At 38.5% G+C, this 24,444-nt stretch overlaps 1 protein-coding gene and 1 long non-coding RNA gene across 2 annotated transcripts in view; both read right to left on the reverse strand.

Annotated features, from left to right (window-relative positions):
- Window positions 1-15,486, reverse strand: part of tcf23 (transcription factor 23) — a 19,991-nt gene extending 4,505 nt beyond the window's left edge. The window contains exons 1-3 of the mRNA XM_030128910.1: window positions 15,060-15,486; window positions 6,659-6,817; window positions 2,958-3,122 (exon numbers count right to left, since the gene is read on the reverse strand). Of these exons, the coding sequence (XP_029984770.1) occupies window positions 2,958-3,122; window positions 6,659-6,817; window positions 15,060-15,206 (471 nt within the window). The 5' untranslated portion in view covers window positions 15,207-15,486. The remainder of the gene's footprint in view (window positions 1-2,957; window positions 3,123-6,658; window positions 6,818-15,059) is intronic.
- A 4,232-nt stretch (window positions 15,487-19,718) lies between these two features.
- On the reverse strand, window positions 19,719-21,801 carry LOC115415230 (uncharacterized). Its single transcript, XR_003934781.1, has 2 exons — window positions 21,418-21,801; window positions 19,719-20,198 (listed from the first exon to the last, which is right to left on the reverse strand). It is a non-coding gene; the product is annotated as an uncharacterized LOC115415230 (long non-coding RNA).
- Window positions 21,802-24,444: the final 2,643 nt, after the last annotated feature.

Here is a 24,444-nt window from a genome sequence, read left to right on the forward strand (position 1 = left end):
TTTTTTTGGGGGGGGACCTTTTTCTACTTTGATGGAGGTTTGCATGTTTAGGAGTTGTTTATAGATGAAAATTAAAATAAGGTATTTCAAATCTCAAATCAAAAAAGTAATAAATGCTGAACAGATTTTGGATGTCATCCAGTGTTTTTTGTTTTGTTTTATGTGATTGTTTATCCGGATCCCCTTTAGCTTCCACTGCAGTGGTTGCTCCTGTTCCTGGGGTCCGTTAAAATACAAATACAGCTACAAAATACAAACATGGAAAGTCTCTGAAAAATGACTCCAACACAATTTGTGACATGTCTTTTCGTTAGCTTCTCCAAAAACTACTCCATTACATCTTTTCTTGCTCTCTGTTTTTCTATTCTGCGTCTTTTTCTTCTGCAGGCTTAACCAAAACATAACAAGTCCAGAGCCCCCCCTTTATGAAAAATCTATAACATCACACGAATATTACAAAACATAAATAAGAACAAGTTTACAATCCATTATTATCATCATCCAGCTGAAATGTTGAATCGTTTTTTTGTCAGTTCTGCACATTGTTACGTTCTAAAACTGTTGATCCAAAGCCTGTTTGTCAGAACACATTAGAAACTGTAACCGTGGGTACATTATCAGACCCACCGGACATAGGGTCACACCTGCAGGGCACAGAACTGGAGTTAACCAAGGCCAAACGCTCATGTGTAGCAAACCACCAGCTACAATTTGCTCGTCTTAATCTGCTGATTAAGCTTTTATGGCTTAGCTTTTACAGTTCAGCTTCACCCATAAACACCCAGTGTTACTTTGGTGTCAGTTCCAAAGGGATTTTTTTCTCTATTGATCCTTTCTAAGTGACTTATCATCATTTATTATAATATTATCCCTTATGTTTAGCTTTTTTTTCTGTGTAAATCAGGTATTTTCCCATATGTAAATTTCATGATCATGTAGATCAGGGTGTCCAGCTCCGGTCCTCAAGGGTCGGTATCCTGCGTGTTTTCGAGGTTTTCCTCTTCAGTCACACCTGGAAGCTGTTACATCATTATCAGGGTTCTGCAGAGCTGGATGATGAGCTGATCATTAATTAAACCAGGTGTTCTAGAAGAGGGGAATATCTGAAACATGCAGGATACCGGCCCTCCAGGACCGATTTGAACCCCCCTGATGTAGATGTTCATAAAAGTTCTAATTGAAGTTGGGGTTTATTAGAACAGAAACAGAAGAAAATCTAGAAAAAAGTGACTTTTTCAGCAAAGACATCATTAACTGAACATAAACCCAGTGTGTCCATCCACTGTCACTGATCCACCTCCATGGGTTTGACTGGGGACTCTGGTGTACAGCAGGGTTCCCAAACTCCTGTTCTTCCAGGTTCCACATTCAGCCTGATTTGATCTACAGTGGACCGGACCAATAAAAATAGAACAGAACTAGAAGCACTCGGAGAGCGCAGACCTCCACCAAAGCTGATCAGTGCCCCCCCCGTGTGCCCCCCCACCCCCGATCACCACCAAAATTTAATCATTTCTTCCTTATCCCATTTCCAACAAACCCTGAAAATTTCATCCAAATCTGTCCATAACTTTTTGAGTTATGTTGCACACTAACGGACAGACAGACAAACAAACAAACAGACAAACAAACAAACAAACAAACAAACAAACCCTGGCAAAAACATAACCTCCTTGGCGGAGGTAATAACCTATAAATAATGACAACTCCAAACTTTTGTCTTTGTTTTAGTGCAAAAAAACCCATTAAATTATGAAAATACTTGCTTTTAGAAACTATCCAAACAAAAAAGATGTGAATAACCTGAAAAAAATGAAATTTCTGAAGAAAAATCAGTGCAATTTTAACAATCTTCTTCCTCCACTTCTCATTTGTCCATGTGCATTCTGGATCAGATCTACAAAGACACTAAACACTGAGGAACAGGAAGAAAAGAGTTCAAACTGGACTGAATTTTCTTTAGACATTTCAGGTTGTTCATATTTGTTCAGGTTATTCACATTTTATTGTTACAGGATAGTTTGGAAATGTTAATATTTTCATAATTTAATGTTATTTTTTGCACTAAAACAAAGACAAAAATTTGAAGTTGTCATTATTTATAGACATAATATAATATTTTTTTCACATCAAACTGAGAAGAAAATCTGCCGTCACTCTTTTTTGTCGGTTCTTCTGCTGTTTTTATTTGACTGTAGATCAGATTGACTGTGGAATTTTTGCACTTTGTAAATTCATCCCAGGGGTCAGATTGGAACTTTTGGCGGGACGCATTTGGTCCCGGGACACATGTTTGAGACCCTTGATGTAGAAGATGACGGTGTTTCCATAGTAACTACAGAGCCTCTGAACATCCAAATGGGTCATATCTGATGACCATGAAAAGAATTAAGAACTGTGTTTGACACCAATTATTGACATGGATTGATAGGATTAGTGGATCAACAGGTATTAAACAGTTCAGATCAGCAGATGGGTTTGGTTACCAGTGGCTGTTTGGTTTTTATGGGTTAAAGGCTTTCATTTTCCATCTAGCAAATTCTTTCCTGTGTAATAAATGATTCACTGGAAAAAAAAAAAAAAATCAAAATAATTACATAATAATAATAATTTTCACTTGTTCCACTGGCAGATTTTTTTCTTTTTTTTTTTTCTTTTGCTTAATTCAAGCAAAAAAAAAAAATCTGCCAGTGGAACAAGTGAAAATAATCTTGGTAAGATTTCTTGAAATAAGATTTTGTAAAAATCAGTTCTTCTGTCTCACTGAAGAGTTCCTCTGTAGGTGATTCTGTCTGTTTTTAAGTGTGATGAGACATTTGGACCAGAAATACTAAACTCCACTTGGTCACAGTTAGATTCTTTTCCAGTGCTCTGTCTTTACACCTGTCCTTCTGTCAGGTGTCCATGGTCCTACTGTCAGTCTGTGTTGGAGCAGACCTGTAGACAGAGGTGCTGACCTTAACAGGATGCAGGTATCCACCCGGTCTGGAGGTCAGGGTGTGTTCAGCCAGCGCCCCCTCCTGGTCCAGAGTCTCCGTCAGGTAGGCGATGTAGTCGGTGGCCAGAACCAGAACGTCCAGTTTAGACAGTTTAGTGTCAGGAGGGACAGAGGGCAGAGCCGCCTGTGGACAGAGGACACACAACTGGACAGAGGACACACAACTGGACTGAGGACACACAACTGGACTGAGGACACACAACTGGACAGAGGACACACAACTGGACTGTGGACACACAACTGGACAGAGGACACACAACTGGACTGTGGACACACAACTGGACAGAGGACACACAACTGGACTGAGGACACACAACTGGACAGAGGACACACAACTGGACTGTGGACACACAACTGGACAGAGGACACACAACTGGACTGTGGACACACAACTGGACAGAGGACACACAACTGGACTGTGGACACACAACTGGACAGAGGACACACAACTGGACTGTGGACACACAACTGGACTGTGGACACACAACTGGACTGTGGACACACAACTGGACAGAGGACACACAACTGGACTGTGGACACACAACTGGACAGAGGACACACAACTGGACTGAGGACACACAACTGGACAGAGGACACACAACTGGACTGTGGACACACAACTGGACTGTGGACACACAACTGGACAGAGGACACACAACTGGACTGTGGACACACAACTGGACTGAGGACACACAACTGGACTGAGGACACACAACTGGACTGTGGACACACAACTGGACAGAGGACACACAACTGGACTGTGGACACACAACTGGACTGTGGACACACAACTGGACAGATGACACACAACTGGACAGAGGACACACAACTGGACTGTGGACACACAACTGGACTGAGGACACACAACTGGACTGTGGACACACAACTGGACAGAGGACACACAACTGGACTGAGGACACACAACTGGACTGTGGACACACAACTGGACTGAGGACACACAACTGGACTGTGGACACACAACTGGACTGTGGACACACAACTGGACTGAGGACACACAACTGGACTGTGGACACACAACTGGACAGAGGACACACAACTGGACTGTGGACACACAACTGGACAGAGGACACACAACTGGACTGTGGACACACAACTGGACTGAGGACAGACAACTGGACTGTGGACACACAACTGGACAGAGGACACACAACTGGACTGTGGACACACAACTGGACAGAGGACACACAACTGGACTGTGGACACACAACTGGACTGTGGACACACAACTGGACTGAGGACACACAACTGGACAGAGGACACACAACTGGACTGTGGACACACAACTGGACAGAGGACACACAACTGGACTGTGGACACACAACTGGACAGAGGACACACAACTGGACTGTGGACACACAACTGGACAGAGGACACACAACTGGACTGTGGACACACAACTGGACAGAGGACACACAACTGGACTGTGGACACACAACTGGACTGTGGACACACAACTGGACAGAGGACACACAACTGGACTGTGGACACACAACTGGACAGAGGACACACAACTGGACTGAGGACACACAACTGGACAGAGGACACACAACTGGACTGAAGACAGAGGACAAACAACTGGACAGTAGACCTAACCCTAGCTGCTAATTGTCTGGTATTTTACGCAGTGTGAACATACACGTGTAAAGACTGTGGAAGGCCTGTCTCACACCTCAGACTGTGGAAGGCCTGTCTCACACCTCAGACTGTGGAAGGCCTGTCTCATACCTCAGACTGTGGAAGGCCTGTCTCACACCTCAGACTGTGGAAGGCCTGTCTCACATCTCAGACTGTGGAAGGCCTGTCTCACACCTCAGACTGTGGAAGGCCTGTCTCATACCTGCAGACTGTGGAAGGCCTGTCTCACACCTCAGACTGTGGAAGGCCTGTCTCAGACCTCAGACTGTGGAAGGCCTGTCTCACATCTCAGACTGTGGAAGGCCTGTCTCATACCTGCAGACTGTGGAAGGCCTGTCTCACACCTCAGACTGTGGAAGGCCTGTCTCATACCTCAGACTGTGGAAGGCCTGTCTCACATCTCAGACTGTGGAAGGCCTGTCTCACACCTCAGACTGTGGAAGGCCTGTCTCACATCTCAGACTGTGGAAGGCCTGTCTCATACCTGCAGACTGTGGAAGGCCTGTCTCATACCTCAGACTGTGGAGGGCCTGTCTCACACCTCAGACTGTGGAAGGCCTGTCTCACATCTCAGACTGTGGAAGGCCTGTCTCATACCTCAGACTGTGGAAGGCCTGTCTCACACCTCAGACTGTGGAAGGCCTGTCTCACACCTCAGACTGTGGAAGGCCTGTCTCACACCTCAGACTGTGGAAGGCCTGTCTCATACCTCAGACTGTGGAAGGCCTGTCTCATACCTCAGACTGTGGAAGGCCTGTCTCACACCTCAGACTGTGGAAGGCCTGTCTCACATCTCAGACTGTGGAAGGCCTGTCTCATACCCCAGACTGTGGAAGGCCTGTCTCATACCTCAGACTGTGGAAGGCCTGTCTCACATCTCAGACTGTGGAAGGCCTGTCTCACACCTCAGACTGTGGAAGGCCTGTCTCACATCTCAGACTGTGGAAGGCCTGTCTCATACCTCAGACTGTGGAAGGCCTGTCTCATACCCCAGACTGTGGAAGGCCTGTCTCATACCTCAGACTGTGGAAGGCCTGTCTCACATCTCAGACTGTGGAAGGCCAGTCTCACACCTCAGACTGTGGAAGGCCTGTCTCACACCTCAGACTGTGGAAGGCCTGTCTCATAAATCAGACTGTGGAAGGCCTGTCTCATACCTGCAGACTGTGGAAGGCCTGTCTCACACCTCAGACTGTGGAAGGCCTGTCTCATAAATCAGACTGTGGAAGGCCTGTCTCATACCTGCAGACTGTGGAAGGCCTGTCTCACATCTCAGACTGTGGAAGGCCTGTCTCACATCTCAGACTGTGGAAGGCCTGTCTCATACCTCAGACTGTGGAAGGCCTGTCTCACACCTCAGACTGTTGAAGGCTTGTCTCACACCTCAGACTGTGGAAGGCTTGTCTCACACCTCAGACTGTGGAAGGCCTGTCTCATACCTCAGACTGTGGAAGGCCTGTCTCACACCTCAGACTGTGGAAGGCCTGTCTCACACCTCAGACTGTGGAAGGCCTGTCTCATACCTGCAGACTGTGGAAGGCCTGTCTCACACCTCAGACTGTGGAAGGCCTGTCTCACACCTCAGACTGTGGAAGGCCTGTCTCATACCTGCAGACTGTGGAAGGCCTGTCTCACACCTCAGACTGTGGAAGGCCTGTCTCATACCTGCAGACTGTGGAAGGCCTGTCTCACACCTCAGACTGTGGAAGGCCTGTCTCATACCTGCAGACTGTGGAAGGCCTGTCTCACACCTCAGACTGTGGAAGGCCTGTCTCATACCTGCAGACTGTGGAAGGCCTGTCTCACACCTCAGACTGTGGAAGGCCTGTCTCACACCTCAGACTGTGGAAGGCCTGTCTCACACCTCAGACTGTGGAAGGCCTGTCTCACACCTCAGACTGTTGAAGGCTTGTCTCACACCTCAGACTGTGGAAGGCCTGTCTCACACCTCAGACTGTGGACGGCCTGTCTCACACCTCAGACTGTGGAAGGCCTGTCTCATACCTGCAGACTGTGGAAGGCCTGTCTCAGGTTGCGTACACGGCTTCGTTCTCGCGCTGCGTTTTCAGGCGAGTGCTGATTCCTCAGAGTCCTGGACTGGACCACAGACTCACTACCAGAGATGGAGCTGGACCTGGACCTGGACTCACACACAGACTGGACCTGGAAGCAGGGAACACATACACTAGTAGACAGGAATATGCATGAACCCTGCAAAAGGGATTTAAAGGTTCTGGAACAGCATCGCTCTGTCAGTGAGGGAACGCACAAGTTAATTCACTTTTAAAAGACGTTTGAAACTGTGGTTGAAAAACAGTCAAGAATGAGACCACGAAATAAGATGAGATCCAGGCTTCTGCAATACAGTTAAATTTTAGATTTGGTGGATCTGTAACCCTGTGACACCAAACATATCATCTTTGATCCATGAGTTTTGAAGTCTTCTACATGATCAGTGTGATATTTTTTTTCTTGAAAAACCTGATGTATACATTTAGAGACATGCAATACACAGATAATCCACCAGGGGGAGGAGTTCATTCACCAGAGGCCTTTCAGTGACACTACAAGACTGACATTAATGACGAAGAACTGGGACCATTTAGAAAAAGAGTTAGCAATTTGTTAGATGTGTTTGCGTTAGATTATGATATCTATTATCTATTAGATAATCTATTATGATGATCTATTCTCATATTTTATTATTTTATTTGGGTTTAATTTTATTTAATTTAATTTTATTTTATTTCATTATTTCAACCGGAAAAAGGTGGTTTGCCCTCTCCGGGTCGGTGGGGAGTCTTTGCCCCAAGTGGAGGAGTTCAAGTATCTTGGGGTCTTGTTCACGAGTGAAGGAAGGATGGAGCGTGAGATTGACAGACGGATCGGTGCAGCGTCTGCAGTGATGCAGTTGTTATATCGGTCGGTTGTGGTGAAGGAGCTGAGCCGAGAGGAGAAGCTCTGGATTTACTGGTCAATCTATGTTCCTACCCTCACCTATGGTCATGAGCTTTGGGTCATGACCGAAAGGACCAGATCCCGGATACAAGCGGTTGAAATGAGTTTCCTCCGCAGGGTGGCTGGGCGCACCCTTAGGGATAGGGGGAGGAGCTCAGTCACCAGGGAGGAGCTCGGAGTAGAGCCGCTGCTCCTCCGCGTCGAGAGGAACCAGCTGAGGTGGCTCGGGCATCTGTTTCAGATGCCTCCTGGACGCCTCCCTGGGGAGGTGTTCCGGGCATGTCCCACCGGGAGGAGACCTCGGGGAAGACCCAGGACACGTTGGAGAGACTATGTCTGTGGGCTGGCCTGGGAACACCTCGGGGTCCCCCCGGAAGAGCTGGAGGAGGAGTCTGGGGAGAGGGAAGTCTGGGCGTCCCTGATTAGACTGTTACCCCGGCGACCTGGCCCCGGATAAGCGGAAGAAAATGGATGGATGGATGGATAGATGGGTTTCATTTATTCTTCTGTACAGCACTGTTTTCTTTTTTGTACAGTTTCTGTCTTTAAATCTATTCTGAATTTTCTTCTTCTCTTTCGGTTTTATTTATTCCTCTGTACAGCCCTTTGGTCCACTGCGGTTGTTTTAAAATGCTCTACAAGTAAAGTTGGATTGGATGGACATGATACAAAACTGAAACTCATACATGGAAACTGATCTGCCTTGGCGGAGGTCTGCACTCTCTGAGTGCTTCTAGTTTTAATTTTTTCTTTTTCTTTTTTTTTTTTTACTTTTTTTTTCTAAAGATTTTCAAACAGAGCTGAAGTCACACTACCGCATCTGTCTATAACATGTAGCTCCGCCCACCTTCTCCAGCCTCCAGAGCAAAGAACACCATAAAACAACATATAGAGTATTTAGAACAATTACTCCTATTCAGTACAATACACTAACACTAATTTGTCCTTTCTTCCATCAGTTGCCACAGTACTGTGGCAACAAAAGGATAATGAGTAAAAAAAAAAAAAAGCAAAAACAAGAGGTGAATGAGTTCCTGTACCAGTATCCCTTATTGGCTCTAGTACAAATACAAACATTTGATTGGTCTGTGGTAAAAGACAAACTGATATTTTGTGCCACAGTACTGTGGCAGTGGACACTGCCTTTTAATTATTACATTTTAAAAGGAAAATCAATTAACCACTAGTTTTCTTTTGTTTGTGAACAGAAAATCCACTTACCAACAGATCCACTGACCCTCAGAGATGCTTCTGACTGAATTCCTCTGGACCTTTTTTTTTTTTAATCCATCACTATGACATTTCTACCTCTGCATTTCTATAATATTTTTCCTGCTTTGACTGTAAATAATAACTTCCTTCCCCAACGAACCATCTACTTTCTTCACATCTGACTGAGGAAGAAAAATCTCCCATTAAAGTTAAAGGAAATATTGATGTTTCTAAACTATGTGGACATAAATATGTGGACACATCATGTCTCCAGCTGTCAGATGAGGATTAGACACAGAAACATCAATATTAATAATCAATATGATATTTATCATAACGTGTCCCAATACTTTTGTCTATATAGTGATTTTTAGCAACTTATACTTGTATACATGCTTGTGAGGATAATGACTTACATGTTTGGACTGATGGAGTTGAGGTTTTTTTCAGCCAAATGTTCAACTCAACATTTAACTGGAACTAATCTGTAAAAGGTGTGTATTTCATCTTGTGGAATAGAACAGAAGCAAATAGCAAACAGTGTGAAAATATCACAAAATGTAAGAAAATGTTTAAAAACTTTATTTTCCAGAGCTATAGGACCAATGGACAGGAGTACAACAGGAATAGTTATTGATGGGATGTTATTATTTATTTTCTTTTTTAGTAATTTAATAACTGACCTGTTTTTTTTTATGGACTGTTTAGATTAATCATATAATTTTGTTGTAGGATCATATAAGCTCAGCTACTTCGTTCTGCATTTAGGACATAAAGTGTTATTAAAGAGACATAATGAAAGAGTTGTGCACTGTGGGACTTTTGTTTTTTCATTCTTTGGTTGAACTCATTACCTTCAATATTCAGGAGTGTTCAGTTTAAACTTATAATTTCTCTTTGACTTTTGTTCACCTTTATATTTTATTCCTATTTATGTTGCAAATAAAGTTTATCATCATCATCAACAACAACAGAAATAGAAAATGTTCATTTTCAAATGACAAATATATTAATTTTGGGGAAACTCAGACTGAACAAATAGAACAAAATATGAATTTAGGAAAAGCATGATTCACAAGTGTTTGTATAAAAGTATATGACACTAGTGCAGTAAGTGCAATATCAACAACTACAATTCACACAAAGTAGCTTTTGCAAGGCAGTCATTGTTAATTAATTAATTAATTAATTAATTAATTAATGTATTTATTTATTTATTTATATCTGCTTGTACATATCAGCAAACTGACCCCATCCGGAATGAAAAGGAGCAGAAAGAACAATATTCTCTTTTCTGCCTCTTGAACAAAATCCTTGTGCATCTGCAGTCGTTATTCCAAACACACATTGTACAGGCAGAGACTGTATTAAGAGCTCATGAAATCAACCTCATAGGACAATGTCTGCACTCACTTACTGCTGCAATTCATCATTTGCAAAAAGAAGAAGAGATGAAAAAAAAAAATTCTATAATTTCTCATTATCTTTAACAGCCAAACACTTTAGAGAGAAAAAAATTAACAAACAAAACTTAAAGTAAGCATAAAACATCTAAATAATAAACAAAAGTGTCATTTTAGGTTATTTTAAACATGCAAACATACATCAGAATCAACTTTATTTGCCAAGTTTCTTCAAAAGAATACGATGTATGTTACTCTTTTTCTTTTTTTTAAACTATGCTCTCTCTCTCTCTCTCTCTCTCTCTCTCTCTCTCTCTCTCTCTCTCTCTCTCTCTCTCTCTCTGTAAAACATAGTAAACAAGCATAAAAAAAAACAACACAACATATGAATTTCCCAAGTTTTCACATCTCAACACAGAACTGAATAAGAAAAAGTGCAAGTTCAATGTTTTAATTAAACAACTGTGCATTATTTGTAACAAAATAGACAACTAGAAGCACTCGGAGAGCGCAGACCTCCGCCAAGGCTGATCAGTGGCCCCCCCCACCCCCGATCACCACCAAAATGTAATCATTTCTTCCTTATCCCATTTCCAACAAACCCTGAAAATTTCATCCAAATCTGTCCATAACTTTTTGAGTTATGTTGCACACTAACAGACAAACAAACAAACAGACAGACAAACAAACAAACAAACAAACCCTGGCAAAAACATAACCTCCTTGGCGGAGGTAATAAAACACTTATTGGCAATATACGTATTAGAACAAATCCACAGGCTGCATTTTGACTTTTTGCTAAAGAAGAATGGAAAAAATAACGTCAACACATGATGCATAAAACCTTTAAACAGTTTACTGGGCATACTGCGCAGCCTTAAACTGTTCTATGTACAGGATGGATGTTAACAGGTTCAGTTAGTCTGCTTTGGTCTGTTTTTACTATGTTTTATGTCATCCCACTGTGTATTTAAAGTGTGATGAGTATTGTATTATTGTCTTAATTAACCCATAAAGACCAAACATCCACTGATCTAAACTATTTCATACCTGTTGATCTGTTAAACTTTTTACACTGGACTAGACTTTTTTATCCAAGTATGCCCAACTCTTGCTTCAGCATTTTTGATATTAAAAAAATTTAAGCAAAATATGTTCCTGTGCTGAGGGTGTCACATTTTTTACAGTAAATTTTGTGCAAAATATAAACTGAAAAGTGCCCTCTTTCATCGATAAGAAAAATAAATAAATTGGTCATTAATTAATAAATAAACCTTTCATCAACAAAAAATAATTCCTTATCTACTCAAATAAACTTATTTTGAATAATATTAAATATAAATATTCTTCAAATGTTGCCAAAGCTTCAACAAGATGATTGACAATAAAACTATTAAATCACTGTATTTATTGTGTTTTATATTTTAGTGTTAATTCTCATTATTTATTTTGTATTCAGTACATGATGACTTACTTAATTAATTTATTAATTTATTTATTTATTTATTTATTTATTTTTAATGGAAGTACCCCTGGGCTTCTTCCAAGTACCCCTGGAGGTACGCACAAGCTTTATAACTTAATATTGTGAGACCTACTTAAACAAATACTTCATTTAAAAAATGCATGTTGCTTTAACAGATGGTAATTGAATAAACTAAAAATAAAAAAAGTGATGTTGATTTCCATAATAAGTAATTGAACATACTATATATAAAGAAGTCCTGTTGGTTTAACATAGTTTCATATACATGACATAAAAGAAACATTTTAAATATATGAAAAAAAAAAAAAAAAAAAGTTATGTTATTTGAACAAATAAGAATTGAGTGTACTTAACACAAATAAATATTTTTTTAGTAAACATAACTTTATAATGTGCAGCTGATGTACTTTTTTTTTCATGTAAATTGAACAGACTTTTTTTTTTCAGTGCACTTTTCAAACCCCTGCATTAATTCTATCAATGCATGTCAATGATTGGTGTAAAATACAGTTCTTCATCTTTTCATGGTCATCAGATATGACCATATTTGGACGTTCAGAGGCTCCATAGTTACCGTGGAAACACTGTCATCTTCTACAACATTGATTCACCAGTAAAACCCATGCAGTTGGATCAACGACAGTGGATGGACACACTGGTTTATGTTCAGATAATGACAGATTTTGTTGGAAAAGTCACACTTTCTTCATTTTTCTCTGTTTCTAATGTTATGACGATCAATTTTAATCTGAGCTTTAATGAACATCGACATCACAGGTGTCAAACATGTGGCCCGGGGGCCAAATCCAGCCCACCAAAGGATCCAAACTGGTCCGTAGGATGGATTTGTGAAATACCAAAATTACACTGAAGATATGAACAATCGAGGATGTCCAAATCATTTTAATTCAGATTCCACAAACAGACCAATTAGATCTCAAGTGGGTCAGAACCAGTAAAATACGATCATATTAAACCTATAAATAAGGAAAACAGCAAATTTAATCTTTGTTTTAGTGTAAAAAAGTAAAATTACATGAAAATGTTTATATTGAATAAATGATATTTTACAAAAAATGTGAAAAACCTGAAATGTCTTAAGATAAATAAATGCAATTTTACCAATATTCTGTCTGTTATTAAATGTTTCATGCATTTGTAATTGTAATGTCAGTTGTAATGCACATGTGTAAAGGATAAACTAATATATAACATAATATAATATAAACTAATGATCTGAGGCAGAATATTGGTAAAATTGCACTTTTTTTTCTTAAGACGTTTCCAGTTGTTTATGTTATTCAGATTTTTGTAGATGTTAACATGATCATAATTTTATTTTATTTTTTTCACTGTTATTAGTTCACTGGTCCGGCCCACTGGAGATCATATCGGGCTGAATGTGGAACTGAACTAAAATGAGTTTGACCGCCCTGGTCTACATGATCAGTAAATTTAATTGAGGAAAATACCTGATTTTCATTGAAAAAAAATGCAAAAAAGTCTGTTTTTCTTAAGTTTTCACCGTTCTAATATAATAACTGTTGCATTTACTAACGAACATCTATATGATCAGTAAATTAAATATAGAAAAATAAATGATTTACACGGAAAAATGCGAAATGCAGAGGATAATAATATAATAAATGGTAAATAAATAGTTATAAGTCACTTGGGAAAGACATAAAAAAAATTATTGGAAAGTTGAGACAAAAATAGTTCCTCGTATCTTATCGCTCCAATGCCAAATCCATTCCTGGACAGCGCTAGTTGTTTCCTGAAGGTCTTGGTCGGAGCAATGAGGGTCTAACAGGCACCAGCGCAAGATGTGTTCCAAAATGCAAAATACAGAGGATAACATGATGATAAAAGGTGATTAATCACTTATGAAATGTTAAATATAGAGAACCCTTCATTTGGGACCTGGTCCTATAGTAGTTCTGGTCTTCATGGGTTTGAACTGTTGGAGTTTCAGCTCAGTTTCATGTTCACAGACTCATTAACCCTGTACAGCAGGGTTCTCAGACTCCTGTTCTTTCAGGTTCCACATTCAGCCTGATTTGATCTGCAGTGGGCCGGACCAGTCAAATAAGAACAGAAGAACCTAGAAATAATGACAACTGCAAATTTTAGTCTGTGTTTTAGTGCAAAAAAACCCATTAAATTATACAAATACTTACTTTTATAAACTATCCAAACAAAAAAGATGGGAATAACCTGAAAAAAACTGAAATTTCTACGGATAAATCAGTGCAATTTTAACAATCTTCTGCCTCCACTTCTCATTAGTCCATGTGCATTCTGGATCAGATCTACAAAGACACTAAACACTGAGGAACAGGAAGAAAAGAGTTCAAACTGGACTGAATTTAATACAGACATTTCAGGTTGTTCATATTTGTTCAGGTTAGTCACATTTTATTGGTACAAGATAGTTTGGAAATATCAATATTTTCATAATTTAATGTTATTTTTTGCACTAAAACAAAGACAAAAGTTTGAAGTTGTCATTATTTATAGGCATAATGTAATATTATTTTTTTCACATCAAACTGAGAAGAAAATATGGAGTCATTATTTTTTGTTGGTCATTATGTTTTTATTTTACAGGGGTTAAATCAGGGCTCAAACTCCTGTTCTTTCAGGTCCCACATTCAGTCTGATTTGATCTGCAGTGGACCGGACCAGTCAAATAAGAACAGAAGAACCTATAAATAATGACAACTCCAAATTTTTGTCTTTGTTTTAGTGCAAAAAACCACCATTAAATTATAAAAATACTTACTTGTATAAACTATCCAAACAAAAAAAAAAGTGAATAACCTGAAAAAAATGAAATTTCTTAAGAAAATTAAGTGCAATTTTAACAATCTTCTGCCTCCACTTCTCATTAGTCCATGTGCAGATTCTGGATCAGATCTACAAAGACACTAAACACTGAGGAACAGGAAGAAAAGAGTTCAAACTGGACTGAATTTTCTTTAGACATTTCAGGTTGTTCATATTTGTTCAGGTTATTCACATTTTATTGTTTCAGGATAGTTTGTGAATGTAAATATTTTCATAATTTAATGTTATTTTTTGCACTAAAACAGATACAAATTTGATGTTTATCGACATAATGTAATATTTTTTCACATCAAACCCAGTAGTAAATCTGCAGTCCTTCTTTTTTGTCGGTTCTTCTTCTGTTATTATTTTCCTGTAGATCAGATTGGTCTGTTTGTGGAACCTGAACTAAAATGAGCCTGAACTGTGGAATTCAGATTCATCACATGGGCTGGACTGGAGCCTTTGGTGGGCCGTATGTTTGAGACCCCTGCTGTAGGTGTTGGTCCACACTCACCCACTTCCTGGACTTCCTGTGTCCGTGGGGGGACGCCGGGCCGCAGGCTGCAGGGGGCCGCCGTGGACCCGGATCCATCACGGGTCCGGAGACCAGCTGGTGGTTGGCCGCGACCGACATAAGACCTTCCAGAGGGTTGAGGGCCATGGACGCTGTCCCAGGGTGGACTCCCACTGTCCCTGAACCTCCAGAGCTCTCCAGTTCGTAGTGTGGTCTTCTTTCATTGGCTGGACCAGAGGTGAGGAACTGTCGTCTAAATAAGGTCTGGGGTCACTTTGACATCTGTCCTCAGAGTCTTCATGGAGCAGGAACACTGGGTTCTGTGGGCCTGTCCTGGTTGAGCTCCTCGGCGTGACCCTCCTGAGGACCCCCGCTCCAGCAGAACCTCCAGCAGCCGGTCTTCAGCGTCCAGTCCTCTCCATCCGACCCTCCGTCTGCCTCTGCCTCCCAGTCTGTCTCTGCTTGTTTCCTTATCGGGTGAGGTAATGCGGGGAACTTCATGTGGTCCTTATCTCACCCAGCCCGGTCGTCCTGATCCTCCCCTGGCTGCGCCGCTGCCAAGACCAGCAGGCGGGCGGGCAGTCAGGCCTGGGGGAGTGCAGGACTGGGAGGGCTGTCTGTCCTGAGCCAGGGCACCGGAGGGGGCTTGGGAAACCCAGAGCTGTCCGAACAGCTGGACAGGGGTGGGTGTGGGGGCCGGGGGCCGGGGCAGTGCGACATTTAACAGAACTAAATACAAAACTAAGTGCATGTGTGGTTGAAAACAGTCAGGACGGTGGAGTTTAGAAGCTCATGGTCACACAGACAGATGTGCTCAGAGTGATTCATACTAGTGCTGTTTCTGGGAATGTGTACGTTTGTGATGAAATGAATGACTTTTATCAAGTCAATGATTTTTTTTTTTTGTCTTTCCCAAGTGATTTATCACCATTTGTTGGAATATTATCCTCTGCATTTTGCATTTTTCACTCAAAATCATGTATTTTCTTATTTTTAGTTCACTGATCACATAGAGCAGGGCTGTCTAACTCAGTTTAGTTCAGGGTCCACATTCAGCCCAATTTAATCTGAAATGACCCGGAACAGTCCAATAATAACATGATAACCAATAAATAATGACAACTCCAAATAGTTTTAGTGCAAAAAATAACATTCAATCATGCCAATATTTACATTTAAAAACTATCCAAACAAAAAGGACGTGAATAACCGGAAAAAAATGGAATTTGTTAAGAAAGTTAGAAAGTACAATTTTATCAATATTCTGCCTCGACTTATCATTTATACATATGCATTATAGGTCAGATCTACAAAGGCACATAACATTCAGTACCAGGCAGAATATTGTTAAAATTACACTTAATTTTCTTTAGACATTTCAGGTTGCTCATATTTGTTCAGGTTATTCACATTTTACTGTAACAGGATAGTTTGTAAACGTCAATATTTTCATAATTTAATGTTATTTTTTTCACTAAAACAAAGACAAAAATTTGAAGTTGTCATTATTTATAGGTTATTGTGATATTATTTTTGAGTTTGAAATCCCTAACTTGCACTTTGCAAATTCATCCCGTGGGCCGGACTGGACCCTTCGGTGGGCCGGTTTTGGCCCCGGACCGCATGTTTGACACCTGTGATGTAGATGTTCAGAAAACCTCCGAGTAAATTCAAATGTTATCGGATCAAAACAGAAAAAAATAGGACCAACACTCCTGTAGTTCAACAGCATGTTTAAAGACAATAATTGACATTCGGTTGACCTTTTAAGGTCGCTCAAGGTCAAAGGTCATGGCACCAAATGAAAGCTCATATATGACTTCTTATCTATTACCAATAGCAGCTGTAGGAGCTATTTGTCTGTTTAGTTTTTGTTTAAAGTTAATTTACCTTATTTGTTTACTCATTTAGTATTTTTTGATAATTGTTTATTTTGATTTGTTTTTTGTTTGTTTAATATTTAGAATATATTTTTTAATTTTCATGGTTATTGTTTTCATTCTTCAGTATTTAACACCTTTTTGCTTAGTGGTTTCTTATTGGTTTAGACCGTGGGCACCTGGGCCTAAACAGGCAGGACTAAGTTAGACCAGCATGCACCTGGGTGGGCCCATGGTTTATAGCAGATGACCAGTCATTCCCAGACAGACAGACAGACAGACAGACAGACAGACAGGAGGAGCAGGACAGACGGCAGAAAGGCCTTGGTTGTTGTTTGCTGCAAAATCCTAAAAATAAACCTCTTGAACTACACCTATGGTGTGGACATTGTATTTTTGACTGCGTAAACCACAAACCCATGGTGCATCCAGTGGTTATTTGAGTTCTGTCTTCAGTTCAGTCCCCTTTAAGGTGATTTAATTTTGATGACAGATAGCCGCTACAGTAATTATATCAGTATCTTCAACTGTTTTCATTTGGGTGGTGCAGTGGATAGCACTGGTGCCTCACAGAAAGAAGGTCCTGGGTTCAATTCCAGCACCAGTCGATGGGGGTGGGACCTACTGTGTGGAGTTTGCATGTTCTCCCCATGTCTGTGTGGGTTCTCTGCTGTTTAAATCTTGAAGAGTGATTTAACAAACTATTTTTATGTCAGTATTTACAAAATACAGACTCACATCTTTTCCCAACAGTCAGCTCTGCCCAGCATCACAACTACTAATGTTAACGCACTAGTTCTGCTTTAACCCTTTCATGCATAGTGGTCACTACAGTGGACAGTTATTCAAAACTGTTGTATATTTATGGGTTTTGTTGTTTTAGTTCCATATCAGCCGACACAGTGGACACGTATGCATCATCTCATACACTGACATTCAGACCATGACTGTAACTTTACTGTTCCTGATAAACCTGATCTGCACTGACAGGTTTAAGTGTAAATCACTTGTTAATTGTTATGCTTTTTTTTTTTTTGCATATTATCTCCATGAAGTGAGGAATAACTAGCATTAGAATATGTTAAAATGTGAGAAAACATCAGATTAGCAGCATTAAAAATGTTTTTATTTCATTGTTTTCATATCACTGTCTGATATTGGGATTTAAACACGTCTTTACTTCAAAAATTTAATGCATGTACATTTCTGTAACTCCATGACAAAAAACAAAAACAAAAACAAAACTTGATCGCATTTTTTTTTCATGCCTAAGGAGGAATAAAAACACTCAAGAAAAAAAATCTTGACTAAGGTTCTCATAATTCATGCATGAAAGGGTTAATATTTCTAATGTGGCCAACCCTAGTGGTCATCAGTGGTATTACAACCTCAGTACTTCTGTATTGGCTTCATTTTGGAGCCTAGATGTTATTTCATTACATATAATACCTGCTCATGTTAACGAACTGACTTCACCTGCTAACAGTCGTTATGACAGTCTCGCACACATTTACATAATGTTACATAAAACACATGGTATCTGTAGTTTTGAATGTACATGGGATTTGCCTTCATCACTGAAGTATGTGGATGGAAACAGGTAAAATGCACAGAATTTATTTTTTTTATTTATTTTGGTCACAAATAAAACAGTGAAATACAGCATTCAGAGCCTAATCAGTACATGTGTTATTAAAATAAATCACTTTCAGACACAACATGTCCAATGGGATCCCTGATGGTGTTAAGTTTGTATATCTATGTCTATTTATATCATTTTATTTCTAGCTCTATTTTCATAAATATTGGATTTGGAATAGCACGTGGATGTGAAAACTTTTGCTGGTGGACGGACGTGACATTACCCATGATGCTCTGGTCAGTCCCAGTACTTTATTAGGAATAAACTGATAGACTTCCTATTGCTAATTGTGCTCTTCTTCATAAATGTTGGTATTGTGGATCTAAAACAATCCCAGCTGACACAAAAACACTAAATGTGTCAGTGGACGGATGTGACATGGTTGTTGTGGATCCCATCATACTGATGCTCTGCAGCCATGTCAGCGTTTACACTAATGATCCTGGTGCAAAAACTAGGAGCACTATTATTTATTGGATAGTTTAGCATCAGACTAAAGAGGAAAGAACAATATAGAATTGTTCTTTCTGTATAAAAATGCTTCTTATTGTAAAAGTGTTGATGTAAACAGTGCTGTGTGCCATTCTTCATGTATGTGTTGGTGGAACAGAAGCAGGATGGATCAGCACCATACTCCAGATTGAACCTGTACAAATAAAACATGTGATATGGAGGAGAGAATCTGGGAAGAAAAACTGGGGAATCTAAAAGAAGAGAAGATTTGTTTTTCAGGTAAATTCAGTTCAAATAGAACTTGTCCATTTGTGACATGAAAATATAGCATTAATTGTGATGAAATGGTTCATTTTTGAGCTGAAAACATAGTTCATATGAGCATCAACATGTTGAACAGAACTGAAATCCTGTCCATTTGAACAACTGTCATTTACCAACACAGAGTTCCTTTGGATTCACTGAGACTGATTTAATATGAACACAGACACAAAGAAGAGCTGTGAGCACATTTTAGCTGATTAACGTTTGATAAGATTATTTCCAAAAGCATCAGACACTTGATTCTGAAACAATGAACACCAAAGTAATACAGTCCATGTGACATTTACAACACAATCCTGTTTTATTTGTTATTCCTGTAAAACTGTAAATGAATGCCACATAATGCAACTGAATGTTAAATTTTTGCTAAATAATCACAGTGAGCTAATAAACCAAAGGCAGTTTGATTCTGTTATTAAATGACCAAAGTGAGTGAAGGAAAGTCAAGGTTTCGGGCCCTGATGTGGCATCCTGCATGTTATCAGTCAGAGGAATGTCTGGCACCTTCTTCATGCTGTCAACACAGTAACACCATGTGACCTCTGACCTCCCATCTGCAGCTGCTGACTGAAGCTGAAGCTGATGGGGAACGAGGAGCCAGAGGAGAAACGGCGCCGGATGATGCTTGTTTTTGACCATGTTCGACTCTTTTTGTACACGTCATCTGCAGCACTGAGCCCGTTTAGCGCCACACTAACACTCTGATCATTATCTGCTGTCTGGAACAGGGACGCAAATGACCGATTAATCCAGTAATCATTAGCTGGTTGACCTTATTGATCGATTAACAATTAATTGATAAGCGGTGATTATCCTGAGACCCTGAATGTCTCTTTCAATCTGTGTCTCACTGTTGTCTCTTTCAACAGTGGTTCCAAACCTTTATTTACTCCTGACCTCATTTTAACATCACACATTTCTGGTGACCCCAGACTTTCAAAACAGAGACTTTTTTTTTTTTTTTGCGGGGGGGGGCTAAAATTAATTTGTTTTTGATCATGTAATAGTTTGCTATACTATGTTGCAAATAAACTTTAATTTTAGACAACATTTAGACTATATATTGTAAATTTTTATTAGTAAGTTTTAATTTTAAAATCTTTTTAAAATAAATTATTAGAAATTTCTGGTGACCCCAGACATTCAAAACGGAGACATTTCATTTGCTAAAATTAATTTGTTTTTAATCATGTAATAATTTGCTATAATCTGTTGCAAATAAACATTAATTTTAGGAAAAATTTAGGCCACAGGTGTCAAACATGCGGCCCGGGGGCCAAAACTGGCCCACCAAAGGGTCCAACCCGGCCCATGGGATGAATTTGTGAATGTAAAAAGTACACTGAGGATATGAACAATCAATGGTGTTAAAATCATTTTAGGTCAATTCAATCTAAAGTGGGTCAGACCAGTAAAACACTATCATAATAACCCATAAATAATGAAAACCGCAATTTTTTCTCTTTGTTTTAGAGTAAAAAAGGTCAAATTACAGAAAAATGTTTACATTTACAGACTAGCCTTTTCCAAAAAAATTCAATAGCCTGAAATGTCTTAAGAGAAGTATGTGGAATTGTACCAATATTCTGCCTGTGACTACATGTTTTGTGTATTTGTAGATCCACTGTGATCTGTACGTTATGATGCACATGTATAAATGATAAAGTGTAATACTGCTAAAGCTGCACTTATTCTTCTTAAGAATTTTCAGGTTCATATTTGTTCATGTTATGTTCAAGTAGAGTTTGTGGGTGTAAACATTTTCATTATGTAACTGTACTTTTTTCACTCAAAAACAGAGAAAACTTTGGTGTCGACATTATTTATCAGTTCTTATCCTATTATTTATATTATTTTACTGGTCCGGCCCACTTTAGAACATATTAGTCTGTATGTGGAACCCTAAACTAAAATGAGTTTGACACCCCTGATTTAGGCTATATAATGTACATTTTTATTAGTAGGTTTTAGTTTTTTATCTATTACTAGATATTTCAGGCGAACCCCATTTGAATTCCAGGCGACCCCACGTGGGGTCCCGACCCCATGGTTGAAAAACACTGGTCTATAAGAAGAAAAGCTAAATATTGCTTATATATTTCTGAAATGCATGTCATGTTCCTTAATGATAGATTTATTGAACCATTGGATACAGAGCAGACAATGACATTTATGGAGTAGAACTAAAGAAATTCAGCAGAAAAATTCAATAAAATAAATGGATCTGAAAAGGGCCAGTTTAGAAGAAATGGACATTTCTGACTTTGCATCAGTGACATGATGGAGCCAGATTTCAGCGGAGATGCCTACAGAGGCCTGAAGCCCAACATATTTTATTTGGCCTTTCACAAAGTGATAAAATAAATCCAGAAAAAAAGCTATATTATCAGCCTTTTAGTTATTTTTGCCAAATTTCATATTCATTGCACTAAATTTGCACACCAGCGTCCAAACATTATTGTTTTTAAAGCCCTTTTCTCCAATTATTTAGACAATTTAAAGAACATCATAAATTCTAAAGCAAATAAACTCAAAAAACTATGTCAAGTGTATAGTCTTATTTAATTTGTATAATTTCTATTTATACCTCGAGCATTTTTTATATATATATTTTACTTACATGTGTTTCTATATATTTGAAATGTAAAATATATTGTGAATTGTGAAATTTTCTATCCTTTTTTTTATGTATACTATTATGTATATATACTGTTCAGTTGTTCATTGTTCAAATTAAAAAAAAAAAAAAAAAAAAAGACATGCCTGAAGCCTAGTTTTAGCAGTGGCGCCCCCTACTGTTGAAACCACAAATCCCGCAGTGGAAAAAGGCAATTAATCGACAATTAATAATTTAGCTGAGCAAATTGTTATTGACAATAAATTGATAGTCAATTAATTGTTTACATCCCTAGTCTGGAGTTATGAGATTATTATTGATCATATAAACAGAATAATCTGATCTGTTTTATCAGATAACAGCAGTAATCTGATTATAATCAATCAGATTAACACACTCCCACATGTATACAGGTTCATCTGATTTATTTAATTCTTTTATGTCTGAACATGTGGAAAAACAATTAAAATCATAGAAAACAGATCATGGAGAAAAAAAACCCATGGTCTTAGAATGAGAGAAAGTGTCTGTGACTAAAAAAAAAAAATAAACACAGTACGACACAGTGAAGGATGCTTAAGGATGGACAGAATCCAATGTATGTACATTATTTTGGATGATAGATATCGGTAACTGTGATTATTTCTTCTGTTTTTGTGTCTTTACTTAACATATCTGTTTCATTTCTCTAACTCTACACTGGAATACACAAGTTGAATATGTATCTATTTGTTAAAATGTGAAAAACCTCAATAAACATGTGAGTATCAAAAAAAAAAAAAATCATAGAAAATAGAAGTTCCATAGTCAAAAATGAGTGGAAGACAACGAGCCTGTTTACACGACCATAATAGTCAGATAACTGTTAATAATCAGATCTTTTCAATAATCAGATCTGATGCTTTTACATAAACTTAAGAAATGCAATAATCAATAAACTCTGGTCTAGACGCTCCAGTCCGTTAACAGATTTCTTTCGGAGTTCGTACGTACACAGTGATGGTACAATCAAACTTCCTTTTATTGTCGTCAATTCAACTTTCTGTACGTAACCTCCGTCTTCTACGATTTTAAATCAATCAGACTAACCTGTATACAAGCAGGAAGACATCAGCGTATACTGGGGACAAATCCAAGTTCAGTTCAGTTTCAGTTTATTTAGAACAGTGATTTTCAACCTCGGAGTCAGGACTCCACATGGGGTCGCCTGGAATTCAAATGGGGTTGCCTGAAATTTCTAGTAATTGATAAAAAATGAAAACTTACTAATGCAAATTTATATTATATAGCCTAAATGTTGTCTAAAATTAGCGTTTATTTGCAACATATTATAGCAAACTATTACACGATCAAAAAACAATTTTAGCCAAAAAAAATGTCTCAGTTTTGAACGTCTGGGGTCACCAGAAATTTCTAATAATTTATTAAAAAAAACAAGAAAATTAAAACTTACTTATAAAAATTAACATTATATAGTCTAAATGTCCTCTAAAATTAATGTTTATTTGCAACATAGTATAGCAAACTATTACACGATCAAAAACAAATTAATTTTAGCAAAAAAAAAAAGTCTGTTTTGAATGTCTGGGGTCGCCTGAAATTTCTAATAATTTATTTTTAAAAATTTAAAAATTAAAACTTACTAATAAAAATGTACATTATATAGTCTAAATGTCCTCTAAAATTAACATTTATTTGTAACATAGTATAACAAACTATTTCATGATCAAAAACAAATACATTTTAGCCCAAAAAAAGTCTCTGTTTTGAATGTCTGGGGTCGCCAGAAATTTGTGACGTTAAAATGAGGTCAGGAGCCAAAGAAGGTTGGAAACCACTGATTTAGAATATGCAACAAAACAAAGAACATAATCCTGCTTTAGCCCTTGGAAATAAAACAGATTACAAGAAAACATGAAAAACCTATACATATACATGAAAACAAAATATGACTTGATTTGCATATTCGAAAAGGAGTGGGAGGAAGTATAACTTATTTAATCCCACCCCTTCTCCACACAACAGTCTGTCCTTTAGCTTCCTATCAGCATGTGTTAATCTGATTGATTATAATCAGATTACTGCAGTAGGAATGTAACAATATGAAAATTTCATCTCATGGTTATTGTGACCAAAATTATCACGGTTATCATTATTATCACAGTATTATTGAAAGTGTGTTCAGAATGTTCAAAAAGTACTAACACACACTGAAATAATTTAACAAAGTTGTATTTGGAAAAAAAAAAAAAAAAACAAGCAAAATAATCGGCACAATGTACCTTCTGTTGCAGAAACATTCAAATATTAACCCTTCGTGGTCTGAGCCTATTTTGTTCGTTTTTCAGTGCTTTTGATTTTGCCTTTATAAACTATATAAACAAATGTTTACTATACCCATGTTTGGTATCTTTTTTTCAATTTCATCTATTATTTTTTTTCACTTGAACCTACTATATCAACACAAAA

Source organism: Sphaeramia orbicularis, chromosome 24 (assembly GCF_902148855.1).
Source record: "Sphaeramia orbicularis chromosome 24, fSphaOr1.1, whole genome shotgun sequence".
Taxonomy (NCBI): Eukaryota; Metazoa; Chordata; class Actinopteri; order Kurtiformes; family Apogonidae; genus Sphaeramia; species Sphaeramia orbicularis.